This window comes from Sminthopsis crassicaudata, chromosome 3 (genome assembly GCF_048593235.1).
Source record: "Sminthopsis crassicaudata isolate SCR6 chromosome 3, ASM4859323v1, whole genome shotgun sequence".
Lineage (NCBI taxonomy): Eukaryota > Metazoa > Chordata > Mammalia > Dasyuromorphia > Dasyuridae > Sminthopsis > Sminthopsis crassicaudata.
This window is the reverse complement of record NC_133619.1, coordinates 475,125,339-475,139,913: the sequence shown is the minus strand read 5'-3', so window position 1 is coordinate 475,139,913 and position 14,575 is coordinate 475,125,339. Positions and strand designations below refer to the sequence as shown.

General features: G+C 34.7%; 1 protein-coding gene across 1 annotated transcript in view; it reads left to right on the top strand.

The window, feature by feature from the left end:
- The window catches only part of LOC141559696 (cilia- and flagella-associated protein 337-like), a 99,189-nt gene that overhangs the window by 57,470 nt on the left and 27,144 nt on the right, over positions 1-14,575 (top strand). The window contains exons 10-12 of the mRNA XM_074297430.1: positions 2,542-2,596; positions 3,397-3,442; positions 12,282-12,341. Of these exons, the coding sequence (XP_074153531.1) occupies positions 2,542-2,596; positions 3,397-3,442; positions 12,282-12,341 (161 nt within the window). The remainder of the gene's footprint in view (positions 1-2,541; positions 2,597-3,396; positions 3,443-12,281; positions 12,342-14,575) is intronic.

Here is a 14,575-nt window from a genome sequence, read left to right as displayed (position 1 = left end):
CAACCAGATTTCTTTTTTGTTGTTGTTGTTCAAATTTTTTGTTTTTGAATTAATTAATTTCTCTTCTATAAGCAAATTTTTTCAAGTGGAAAACAAACTCTATAATACATGTAAACAGAGTCCAGCAAAACAAATTCCCACATTTGTCATGTTTGAAAATATGTTTCTGCATCAAATTTATTACCTCTGTCAGAAGATGAGCATTTCTTTTGTTCTAATATTAATTGATGTATTGATTAGAGTTCCAAAGTCTTTCAAAATTGTTTTTCTCTATAATGTTGTATCAATTCATAATGATATTCACAATTATTTTTCAGAAATTGTCCACTTATAGTACTATAATATTTCGTTGCCTTAATAAAACACAAGTGGTTTTGTCATTCCCCATAGGACATTCACTTAATCTCCAATTTTTAGTTACCACAAAAGATGCTGCTATAAATAGTTGAGCATACAGAGATCTTTCTTTTTAAAAAATTCTTGGAAGTCTAGACTTGGTCATGGTATAAGTAGATTAAAGGGTATATTCAATTTGGTAACTTTTGGGGCATGGTTCCAAATTGCTAGGTCATCTATCCATTTGTATCTTTTCTTTGTGTATAGTGTGAGGTGTTGGTTTAAACTTAATTTCTTACACATAACTCTAATTTTCTCAGCATTTTTGCCAATGGTAATTCCTTTCCCTTATTGAATGAGTTCTTTGTGTTTATCAGATACTATACCATTGTATTTATTTGTTAGTGCATGTCATGTACTTTATTTGTTCTACTGATCAACCTCTCTCTTTTTAATTTTTTTCCTTTTTACCAATATAAAATTGTTTTTATGATTACTACATTGTAGTGTTATTTGAAATCTGGTCCTTATAAAACCCCTTTTCTTTTTATTTTTCTCCCTTTATTAGCCTTGAGATTCTTAATCTTTAGTTCATCACATGAATTTCATTATTTTTTCTATCTATAAAATATGTTAGTTTAATTGATATAGCACCAAATAATTCATTTAGATAACATTGTCATGATATTAGCTCATCCTATTGATTAATTTTTCACAATTATTTAGCAAAGAATATTGTATAATTTCTAGATGAATCTTGGTAGATTTGCAAAAAGTAATAATTTTCTCTTTGTGCTTATTTCTTCTTCTTCTTCTTCTTCTTCTTCTTCTTCTTCTTCTTCTTCTTCTTCCCTTGTTTATTGCTATAGTTAGCATTTTTAGCACTATATTATTGAATAGCAATTGTGATTATAAGCATCTTTGCTTTACCCCTGATTTTACTGAAAGGCCTCTAATTTTTTTCTATTTACATGTTATGTTTGTTGTTAGATTTAGATAAATTTATTGTTTGAAGTAAATATTCATTTATTCTTATGCTTTATATAATCTTGATAGAAATAAGTGTAGAGGGGCAGCTAGGTGGAGCAGTGGATAGAGCACCAGCCTAGAATGCAGGAGGACCTGAGTTTGAGTCTAGCCTCAGACACTTAATACTTCCTAGCTGTGTGACCCTGGGCAAGTCACTTAACCCCAGCCTCAAAAAAAAAAAAAAAGAAAGAAAGAAAGAAATGAGTATAGAATTTTGTCAATAACGTTTTCAGCATCTATTGATGTAAACATGATTCTTATTATTTATATCAATATTGTGGATACCATTAAACTTCTTAAAAGACTTAAAGATAATTAATAATGTAAGATAGGTTCTTTACATTATTATTACAATCATTGTCATGTTTTTCTACTACAAATATATTTTTATTTTGTCTATTGATAAAAATATTGTGATGAATGGCTACTGAAAAGAAGTTAAAGATTTGTTTAAAGTTTTACAAGAATTTTTGTAAAATATTTGGGGAGGGTGTGCATGAAAAATATCCTGAAACCATAAATCTTGATCCTCCTTTTTGCTGTAGGTTTTTTTGCTATTAGGTAATAGACCTACTCATGAGGAAGGAAGAAAGAAAGAAATAAACATTTACTGAGTACCTACCATGTGCAAAGCACTAGGCTTAATTCTATGTACTATGAGCTATATGATCCTCACAACAACTCTGGAAGGTAGATGCTATTATTTCCCTCATTTTGAAGTTGAAAAAAATGAGGCAAAAGATCTGCCAGTATGTATCTGTCTGAGGACAAATTTGAATTCGAGTCTTCCTAATTCCAGGCCCAGGACTCTATGTACTGTGAAGAGCAGAAAATTAGCTTTCTGATTTTAAGGTCCAGTTTGGTAAACTGACAAAGCTCTACTGACTTGCAGGGTCTTTGAATAGGAGCCTGGAAGTTATCATTAACTTTTTAAAAAGTCAGTGGTTTCTACTCTATTCACAAGTAGAATCAGACCCAAAGTAATCAAAACAATTCAAGTGTATATAGTGGAAATGAAAATGTCCTGAGAACAGGAATTGTTTTATTCTTTATGTTTATATATCTTTAATGTGTATAACTACCTAGCAAATAGTAGGCACTTAATAAATGCTTGTTGACCAACTGATTGATTTAATGTGTTTTTGAGAATACAAGCTGATTGCATTATTTTTCCAGATGAAAAACACAATGAAGTCTGTGACTGTACCTATGTAGAAGTTTTTCAAAATAAGTAAGTTATATCAAAAGCACTAAGACTTTTTTTTTCAGAAATGTTAACTTGGTGGAAGGGACAGGACATTACAAATGTCCTCAAATATTTCAAGGATTACCATGAACAATTTGCCTTCAGATACTATATTCTAATTGGTCTCTCTACTTCCAATCTTCTTCTCTCTAATCCAGGATTTCCAACATATTTCTGAACAATTTATTATATCATGGAATAGTGGAAGGAATACTTGTAGTCAGAAGACTGAGATTTGAATCTTATTTCCCTGTTAGGCATATGAACTTAAAAAGTTACTTAACCTTTTTAAGCCTCTTTTCTTTCATTTATAAAATGGGGCTAATAACCTAACTTATAAGGTAATATTTAACTTATAAGTATCAAATAAGAGAAACCATACCATAAAATACTATAAAAGTAAATAATAACACCATTGCCTGTTTTCAATATGAATAAGTTACTAGGGGATAATATGCCCCTTCAAATGCTTTTTTTTTTTTTTTTTACCATCCCAGAGTAACTTAAGCTCAGCATTCTACTTGAGACTTACAAATTCCCCAAATTCTGTAATGTGAAAGAAGTAATTGTCTGTTAACTTGGGACTTTGGAGTTAGAGTTCATAAGATTTTAGATTTAATATTTAGAAGTCATTTAGTACAACAAACTCAACTTTCTAAAACTTGACCACTAAGTTATAGATGTTTTGCAATTCATATTAGTGTGATGAAATCCTGGGTCCTTGATTTATTAATGCAATTCATAAGTGCTTAAATATCTGACTTCTGAATTTTTTATTGTTCTAGGTACATCATAGCTGTGGGATGGGACAGAAGAATAAACATGTATTTTGTAAGTGAACAGCAAAATAAAACAGTTTCACCTCCCTGCTTCAGAATAAACTTTGTATCAGTTGACTATTTTCCTTTTACAAAGAAATATTGGGGAAAGGCCAATATGGGTGTTTTTTAGTATTTTTAACCTGGTAACATACCTGGCCAGTGAAGCAGAAATTGAGTGAGGAAAGAGTTCTTTAGCTTCTCTTCTGGAAACATTTTTCTTGTTCTGGTTTTACTCCTGTTGTTTGTTCTTCATGGTCTCAGTTGGGTGCAGGAGAAAACAGATTACAGAGACAGTAAGTGGCAGACATGGCTGAGTCACATTGGGCCACCCTTAGAATCTATTCACTTTAACAACCATTTATTGAATTGTTACATGGCAGACACTGAGATAGTTTCAGTAGAAAATAAAAAAAAATCAATGAGATACATAGTTCCTGCCTTCAAGTTCTACTATCCTAATTGGTCTCCCTACTTAAAATCTTATACTTTTTAATACTCTCCATTCACAACATGCATATTAAACCCTTTATGGAAGGCACAGTTACAAAGGCTGAGATTATAGTGGGGCAGAGAGGGGAGAGTGCCTGATCTCAAGGAACTTATATTATTTCCTAAGGGAATACAATATTTATCCAAGTAAATAAATTAAAAATAGTTTTAAGAGGGAGAAAATGCAAATAATTGGGGAAATTAGGAAAAGTCTTCATATAGAGAGTGTACCTAAGCTTTGAAGAAACTAAGAATTCTATCAGTTGAAAGCACCAGATAGATACTGTTAGAAATAATACTCTTAACATTGAAAAATCAGATATCAAGGAAAATTTATTAAAGAAGAATTTTAAGGAATCCTCTTAACGCTTCTGGGGTCCTACTTTTCTTTGGGAAGAGGGAGCAGGGAGTACAGAAATGGAGGAAACTTTATACTTCCTTGTGTGATGCAGCTCCTCCCTTCATAGAACAGATTGGCCCGTTTTATCCGGGTTACAGTTTTTCTGATATGCCCCTACATGTTTTCCCTTAATATGTATAAAATATGCCCCCCATCATACATTAACCCCAACTAGTTTGGGCTGGATCAGCTGTTATCTTAAGACTCAAAACCACAAGAGTCTTTTTTGATTGGCTGAATCCACCTGTGCCTTCCTAGGCCCTCAGTTTCTTTTTTGCTCAAGGCTTCTATTGAGCTCTTAACTGTTCTATAAATCCTAACCTTCCTTAACTTCTCACATTTTGAAAACCTCTTGGTCATTGGTATCCACTATCCCACACTACCTCAAAGCTTGAAACACTGCAGAAACCCAACTTTTCAGCATTTCTCACAATACATATCAGACATGAGAACTATATATTGCTTTTCCTCCCTCATTCTTGAAGAGGACCAATCACATCAGGAGGGGGCTGTCTTGACTTGCAAGTGAATTGGATGTAAGTGAAGCAGGATTTTACAAAGTCATCAGCCTTACTCTTCCAGAGTCATCTGAGTCTAGTGGAAAGACATAAGTCGGGATGACTGGAGATGACCCCTGACGTTGGCCTTTTTTAAGCTAAGGTATTTTCTAAGTCTCAGGTGTTCTAAGTCAATACCCATGCAGTGAATCTGTTATTTAAGTCTAGGTAAGAAATGATGCATAAGATGGCCTAGTTTGCTTTCCCAAAAACAAAATCAAAGTAAGACCCCAGAGTTTCTGTCTAGAACAGAAACATTTGCTATTTACATTGATTCTGAGCCACTAAAACCCCAAAAATGACCAAGTGAGGCTTGAGCTGGGACATATTATTGGCCAATGGGTGATAGCCAAAGTGATTTGGTTTTAAGGCATGGTCAAGTAGCTTTATTTGTATCCAAAGGCAGAAAGGTAAAGAATGAAGAAGAGCTAGAAAGTCAGTTTGACTGAAACAGTGTACATGTAGGAGAGTAAAATGATATTACCTCTATTGTCATGCACTACTATTAGACTCTATATTTTTATTGTTGTTTAGTCTCTTCAGTCATGTCCAACTATTTGGGATTTTCTTGGCAAAATCACTGGAGTGGTTTATTGTTTCCTCATTTTACAGATGAGGAAACTGAGGCAAATAGGGTTAAATGACTTTCCCAAGGTCACATAGGTAATAAGTGTCTGAGGTCAGATTTGAACTCAGATCTTCCTAGCTCCAGATCTAGAATTGTGTCTGACTTCAAATTCCAAGAAGATTACTGATGGTTTTGATGGATCACCTAAATTGATGAGGTTGCCAAGGTACCACCATATCAGAAATGTCATTCACCTAATATTTGGAATGAATAAACACACAAAAAATAGCAGTACCATATTCTTGTGTTCACATAGTAGCCATGTGGGATAGGGCAACCTCCCATCCAGTAGCTCATAGAATTTCTTACTTTCTTTGTTGCCGGGAAGGAAAGAGACTGAGATACCAGTGGATTGTCCTTTTTGTATGTGGACTCAATTTCAGTTCACATTTTCTGGGTCATTGGTTCTTCTGGCTTTGTAACCAATTAGATGATTTTCATCAATCATATAATACTAGCTTCTTAGTTGTGGCTGGAAACAAACTTCCAAATTTCTACATATTTAATTGAAATTAGAAAGAGAACATCTGTGTATGCTTTATAACCCACAAGAAAAGATGAATCTGAGCAACTTTGAAACAGAAATTATTAACCTGTGGTCTGCAAACTTTTTATGCTTAATATTTTTATAACCATTTCAATATGATTGGTTTTCTTGTAATCTTCTGTGTTTTATTTTATGTATTTAAAAATACTTTAAAGAATGTATCCATAGGTCACATCAGACCAGAAGGATCCATAAACAAAGAAAGTTAAGGACTCCTGCCCTATGGATGTTTGTCATTAGACAACTTTCTCTCTCTCTCTCTCTCTCTCTCTCTCTCTCTCTCTCTCTCTCTCTCTCTCTCTTTCTCTCTCATATGTAATATTATATATATATATATAAATATATACGCATGTTGTTTACCTTGTTTAGTCTGTAATATCCTTAAAAGCAGAAATTGTTTCATTATCTTTTTATCTCCAGTACCTGACACATAGTAGGCATTTACTAAATGCTTATTTGCTAACTTGTTTACCTATCTTTTCATGGAACCCTTTAAAATCCATTGTCCTAAAATACATTTTGCATGTCAGATTATGTCTAGCTTTCTTCTCTTTCTCTATAATGAAGTTTAAAATGGAATTATTTCTTACTGCCAGAATTTCAACCATGTCTACTCTAGCAACAAATACCCTCTTTTTGGTTAACTAGAGCCAGAATGTCTGTTCTTACAGCTTTTCATTATCTTTTGAAGAATGAAGTTATTATTAAGGCAAATCGGTATTCTGTCAGATATTCTACTGTTAGGGAGAGAGAGGTTTTGGAGGATATATAGTTAACTGAAGTCTCCCATGTCTATGCTAAGTTTGTGATGTGCTTTGCAAACTTATCTAATTCTTTCTTCTGTCCAGCTGATAATACTATCACATTGTTGATACTGTTTCTACCTCCATTGATTCTTGCCCAAATTTCAGTATGTTTCCTACATCCTATATTTCCTGAAATCAGTCTATCTTCTTAATAAACAATGCCATTCTACCCTACCTTTTAAATCTACTTTATTCCTTTTGAGTAAAGTAGTCCAATCATGTCATATCTTATTAAATTTCAATGGTCTATATGCGTTCATATTTATCATCTTGCATTGGGGTCTCTAATTCACTGTATTTATTACTCATATTTTGTGAATTTATGGATCTGAGGCCATGAGTTTTATTGTTCTTCCTCTTTTTTGTATGTTGTTTCTTGTAAATTAGTGGTTCTTCTGCTATCCTTCCTAGTTGTGACTAGGAATATCTATAATATATCTCTATAATATCTAGATCTGTTTGAACATTTTTCTTTCCTCTCTCAACTTTCAATTTAAAGTCCTAAACAGATTTAGAAATATAATGTATGACTGGCCAAGAAGAACCCAGTTTTAGACCATGCACGGTGCACTTTCTTTACTTGATATGTATCTATGTGAAGAATTGGTGAGTCTGTACATAATAGAAATCTGAACCCTGATTCAAATCACATATAAGTCATCTGTGACTATTTCCTAGTGAAGAAAAGTCTCTTTGCTGGAACTGAGTGTGTACATTCAAAAGCACAAATAGACCAATGATCTTTTTTTTCTCCTGGTAACTTTTGAGTGAGGAGGGAAAAATCCTGTAAACCTATGGATGGGGGAGTCCTTCCTCTACCTAGTTGCTATGTAGAACCAAACACTTGGACCTGTTATTTCTTCTGTATCTGCTCTGTCTCTTCTTTCTTGGTTTTAGATATATAAGTGTCAGACTCAATGGATCAGGCCCTGACCTTGTGAACTTTGAAAAGTCAGAAAAAAAATATAGATTTCTAATGGCTGAGGTGGGAGGGGAAAGTGTACTCCAGGTCTTAAAAGTTTTTGTACTTCAGGTCTTGCTTTATAACCTCTGTAAATATTCTTTTGTAAAAGCTAGTTAATATTAATTGATGCATTGTTACCAAGGAAGATCATTGGGGATATCATGGTATTAATGATTGGTTAATTGATACCGAGAAGATATTAGGTAGATGGAGGATCATGAACAATAATACATAGAAAGATACCCTAATCCCTCTGGTTATCTTTAGGATCCTATAAAGATATGTAGTCAGACATGCTTGGGGGGAACCCAATTTGATTTTTATAGTATCAATTAAGAAAATGAGCCTAGAATAACTTAATCAGGCATATTTCATCTCTCAATACCTAAGTTTAAAATAAAATTCAAAAAATCCAAATTTCATTCTTAAACACTATCTTCTTAAATCTTCTATTCACTCCTGAAATCTACATTCATCTTCCAGACTCCCTACCTTTAAAAGGTAATATTGTTGAAAATATCACCTTGTCCCTAAGACCTTTAGTTTTTTCCCCCAGACCTTCATAATGTTTAGTCTTTGTTTATAGATGCTTCTTGGTAGTATAGTTTGTTCAAGCATAAATCATAAAAAAGATAATGCTCATCATATTTAACAACTTTTAAAAATTTCCATTATGAACCAGAAATATGCTTCAAGACAACTAGTACTATTTATATCCTTAATATCCCTTATTTGGGAGTCATAAACAACCACTCTTCCTCTTCAGTTAATATCTATGGTTTATATAATTTTTTTTTCTTGTAGGATAGGAAGGTGCTTCTTCCTGAAATGATCTGTGTCTCCTCTCCATGTTAAGTAACCCAACACTATTATTAAACTCTAAATATTCAGTGGTCATTATTATGCCATATTCTTCCATCATTAGTATCCTGACATAATTCAGGATTGCCCTTTGACATTTTCTTAATTTCCTCCAAGAAACTCTTCCATTCTTCCAATACAGACTTCATTCTACTCAAAAACCTAAAGAGCAGAAATGCAATATTTCATTTCCTCTAAGAGAGAGATAAACTTGAACTTTATAAATACTAAGAATTATATCTATTACACATCAGTTATTTGTAGTCTGGGGATATAAGGGGGGGGAGTTTAGAATGATAGCCATTTTCCCTGTGATTAATGTGTAGAGGTAGAGAGTGGAAATAATTCCATCTCAGACATGGAGAGTAACGATTAACATAGCCAGGACCAGCTTCTCAACCCTTCTATCAAATGATTATTATAAAAGCATATTTACCACAGCAAACAAGGAAAGCCATAACAAGGGAGCTATAGAGATTAGTTCACACAAGAAAGAATAAAAGGGGCTCTATGCCCAGAGAGTAAGATGAAATTTTAGCCAACTGAAGAATAAATGACCTCATTTAAAAAGCCTGTTCTTAGCAGTCCCTGAGGTCCAGAGACCAGCTTTAGAGGAATATAATGGAATCCCAGCTCTTCCCTAAATGCCTATGCCTCTGGGGGGCCTTCCACTCTCCATTCAAAGTCTTCTTTTCTCTTTTGTTTTTCTTCTTTCAGCAGTTTCTCAGCCAGTCAGGAGTCACATCATCCTAAATGAGATAATATGTAGTATCACAGCACTGTCTTTCATGGAACATCCTAGATATATGTCTATAAAATATAAAGATGATCTAGTGCATGCTCAGATTATTTCAGATGACATCTCAACATAGAGGCCACTAAGGAGCAAATGACATCTTTTCACTTGGAGAATGCCAGGGCACTGCTTCGATAATTTGAGAATCATCTTGTAAAGGTAGACTGTGAAACATGTGTAGTAACTGGTTTCAGTCAGCTTACCACATGAAGAAGAAAAGGTACTTCATTGAATATAGATTAATTTAAAAATGGCCTCTCATCTTCATCTTCTACTTCTTTATCTTTATAACACTTTATTGGAAGGAGTGGAGGAGTTAAGGAGAGTGTAGTCTGTGATCTGGTACACTCTGAAGTCATAGAGGAAACCTCAGAATCCTGTCATTCCAGAGTTTCAGTTTTTCAGTATCTGTGTCTTTAAGAACATGTAGTGTTGGGGAGTGAGCTTGCTTCCATGACTTAGCACAGTGCCAGATATTTAAATTCTAGTTGATTGGGCTGATTGACTTTGAGGAACCTATCCCATAGGCAGCTAAGAGGCAGGTTCATCCAGTACTCCTGTTTCAACTTGGCATGGGATCAATGCTATGTAAGAACTAAGATCAATTTTGAGTCTAATATTTTGACCTCTTGCTATATATAGGGGAATAAAAGGGAGATTATGCCCCCAAAGTGTTTGTGAAAATGTTTGTACTTTGTTCTAGCTATAACACTTAAGTAAATATTTCTTTGTCAAAGTTTACCCAATGTCAAATAATTAAAGGAAATTGGGTCTTAATTAATGACCCCCTAAAATATGGGAAACATAGCTAGTGGAGGCTTGAGCTGAAGGGTCCCCTCTCCTACAAAACCCTTGTCCATCTTTTTCTCTCTGTCATAGTTTGGCACAGAATCTAGCACATATTATATACTCAGTAAATGTTAAGTAGAAAACATATGTATATTACCTACTTGTGTGCTCATACATGTCTTGATGGAAAGCAGGTGCAAGAAAAGTGAGGAGAATAATTTTTTTCTCTTTGAAATAACTATGAATTTTTTTTGGAATTCAACACAGTCAAAGACACAGTCTTTCTATCTCAAATATTTTGATAAAATGACAACAACTTGGTACAGGGTGAGGGCAAAGGGTGGAATGGAAATCAAATATAAGACAGAAACTATCTGGGTCAACTGTGAAGACCGAGTTAGCACCCTGGATACCTTAGAATCAGCCGGAGTCAAGATAAGCAAAAGTCCTTGGTCTTTATTCTTGGTCTTTAGGGGTAGAAGTGAATTGTATGGACATAGGATCTCCATGGCCTCCTTCTTCCTTGTCTACTGCCAAAAATGACTCTGGCTTGTCTTAGTCCACCCCTAATCCTTCCCACAATTCTTTGTATACACCAAAAGATTCAACCAGCACAGAATAGTGGGAAGGGCCATTTTTCAAGCATATGCTAATAGAGTATTGTCCAATTGGCAATTAGCCTTAAGTGCTCCGTTGTCCAATCTCAGTGCATTGACTCAGAGTTTCAGCCCTTTATAGTCAGCAAAGAAGAATTTCCTGAGAGAGGGCTCTGAACTTGCCCATTCCATTATCCAAAGGCAATCTCAATCAAAGGCAAGGCAACTGGTGAGCTGGAGGGCAGTATTTCACTTTTCTCAGGGACAAGACCAGCTTTAGTTGCCTCTCGTTTGATCATAACCAACTGAAGAATATTCAGAGGTTTATTATCAAGACTATAATTTATCTGGGCTCTTTAATTTTCCTTATTTCCTCTTGTTCATATTATTGCTTGCTGTTCCCACTATCAGAAGATGGTCCCAGAAAAGATGAAGAAAGTAAGCTCAAATAAATCTATTAGCCACTAGGTAGCAGCTGTGAGATAAAGATGCTCATTTTATTTCTTGTTTTAATATTTTTTGGTAAGGGCAGGGAGAGAGGTAGATCATGGATTTATAGCTAGAAGGGATCAAGAAGGCCGTGGAGTATAACTCCTTCATTTTTTAAATGGGTAACAATGTGGCCAAGGGGACTCCAGATTCTGGGAGGAATCACTAAAAATTAAGAGAATTAGAAAACACATATATGTTAGTTTCTCCACCACTTCCAGCAGTTAATAGCTTCATTAATAGCCAAGAACAAAGCCTTGTCCATTTTTTTCTGTGTGTGGGACCCAGTGAGGTTAAGTAGAGAAAATGAGAGAGGTTAAAAATAATGACCAAAACAAATGTCTAGCCTCTTATGCCATGGTTTCGTAACACAATCAGATATAATAGAAAATTAATTCCAAATTTTAACTTAATTATTCATTTGAAAAAATGTTCCTTTATTTTAAGATATGAATACTTCATTTCTCTCTTCACATAACATGTAAGGCAAATAGTATTTTGAGGAGAAACAAATTTACATTTGTTCTCAGGTTTATTGGGGAAGCTGATTATCCAGCTTTTCTTAGTGTAAAACTAATATTTCAGTTATGTATTTTGGGTTTTTGTTTGAAGTAGCACGAAGTGCAAAAAATAGGTATAGGCTATTTAAATGAAGACTGAACAGTGACTGGCTCACTCTTTCATCAGCATCCTAGCAAAAGCTGTCACCAGAAATATGATTTACTGAAATACAATCACGTTATTGCTTTTGTGCTGCTTTGCTTCTCATTTGCATGAGCTCAAAGGGACTTTCCTTTGACATTTTGAGAATTTAAATCAATGATGGGACCCAGGAAGCGGAACAGATTCTTCTGTCTATCTTGTAACTATGTTGACTGCTCATCATTCTAGTAATAGACAGTTTGTCTCATTTGATTTTTGGTGCAGGATTCTCCTCATGACTTTCGTCACTTTTGGAAGCCTCAGCCACATTGGCCAGATGATCTGGTAAGTTATACTGTGTGTTCTTATTTACTCCCTAATAAGTAGGAATAAAAAGGAATGCTTCCTTTGTCTAAAAGAGCTTTAGAACTTCACCTGGGAAAGGAAAAAATGTCCAAGAAGAATTGATATGGTGGTGTTGTATAAGATAAGGTTTGGAATTTGCATTCAACAGGCATAGTCTTAAAGAGGATGGGCACACATTTATTATTGCTCAGAATCTTCATTTTAAATAAGATATAAGAGAAGCACAAATATAAAAGAAGCAGTCATAGCACAAAAGTAATACATAATTAACAAACACAGTGGCCACTATAGCAAAAAAAACAAACATACAACATATAGCATCACCATTCCGAGGAAGCACCAACATCTGAATTCCTTGGCGGGGAGGACAGTCACAGCTATCAGGTCTTGGGTATGAGTCATTTCTTTTTTTAATTATTAATTTTATAATTATAACTTTTTTTGACAGTGCATATGCATGGGTAATTTTTTACAGCATTATCCCTTGCACTCACTTCTGTTCTGAATTTTCCCCTCCTTCCCTCCACCCCCTCCCCTAGATGGCAGGCAGTCCCATACATGTTAAATATGTTATAGTAGTTCTAGATAGAATATATGTGTGCAGAACCTAATTTCTTGTTGCACAGGAAGAATTGGATTCAGAATGTAAAGATAACCTGGGAGGAAAAAAATGTAAACAGTTTACACTCATTTCTCAGTGTTCCTTCTCTGGGGTGTAGCTAATTATGTCCATCATTTATCAATTGGAACTGAATTAGATCTTCTCTTTGTTAACGAATATCTACTTCCATCAGAATCCATCCTCATACAGTATTGTTGTTGAAGTATAATGATCTGGGAGGAGGCATTTCCAGGCAAGTTTGTGCCAGATTTCCTAGCCCAAATCCTCAAAGTCCTTTTCCACTAAGGGGTTTTAATAGGCTGAGAACAAAGAGAGTACTACACTAAATAGACTCATTTGATATGTGATTCTTAAGACTTAGCAACCTTCCAGGTACAGGATATGCCATTATAAGAAGCCCACCAAGGAGAATATTTGTTCATTCCTTTGAGAGGACTGTGTTTGCTCAAAGAACTGGCCAGATTTCTGGGATAAACACAGTTCTGCAATAAAGGATATTCATTGATTAATGCACAATAAAGGATGGCCTACCCTTCTTCATGCTTTTCCTGAAATTCTATTAGATAATTACAAGCACGTTCTCATGTTTTCAATAAAAAGTTACACAAAAGACTGCTGAGACTTACTTAAAATTCCTTACTTAATAGGATTCCTTACATATGGCTTGTCATCCAAATCCAAATACATTATTATTAAAAGAAGCTTCTGCTAAATATATTTTATCTTTGAACATAATTGTTCACATTGAGCTGTTGCCTAGTAAGATAAAGATCAAATGGACTGACCTATTGTGTTGATCGACAGAACTAGAACCTAATGATGAGGATGTCTTAGGTGAATTATGAACTACATATATATATATGTATACATACCCACTTCAAGGCTCCCCAGCAAGGGTACAATTGCAACAATTCAATGTTCTACCCTTTAACAGTTGCCCAAACTTATAGGGCACAAGAATTTCAAGTTGGCTGCCTGCTCATTTGCTAGAGTCACAGAATATACTGGGAATGACACTGGATTCAGAATTAGAAAATGAGGGTTCAAATCTTGGTTTTGATACTTACTATTAGTGTGAAATAGGGCAAGTCTTCTAACATTTCTGAAGTTCAGTGTCCTCAGAGGTTGCACCCAGATGTTGTTGGAAGCTCCTTCCAGTTCTAAATATTAGACCCCATGACACAATAGCCCAGTTCCAGAGAAAGTCCTTATGATTTCCATAAGGACTCTAAATATCCCCAAGTTCCTAGAAGAATAAAATGACCTTCATGCTGACCATCTGAGGAGGAGCAATGTGGTCCAGTGGGAAGTGTCCTGAATTTGGCAATAAGAAGGCCAGATTTCAATAGAGATTCTGCTATTCAATCAACCAAATAGCATTTATCAAGGACTTAATATTTGTTAAGCACTGTTCTAAGCAATATGGAACTAGCCCTTGAGAAACTTATTTTCTACTTGCCACCTGTATAGCCTTGACTCAGTCACCAAACTTTGTATTGCAGTTTTCTCCTTTATAAGAATAGTAGGCCCCTTTTATTTCTCAGTTGGTAACATTATTACTCTTCAGGGGAAATCTACCACAGGGGAATAT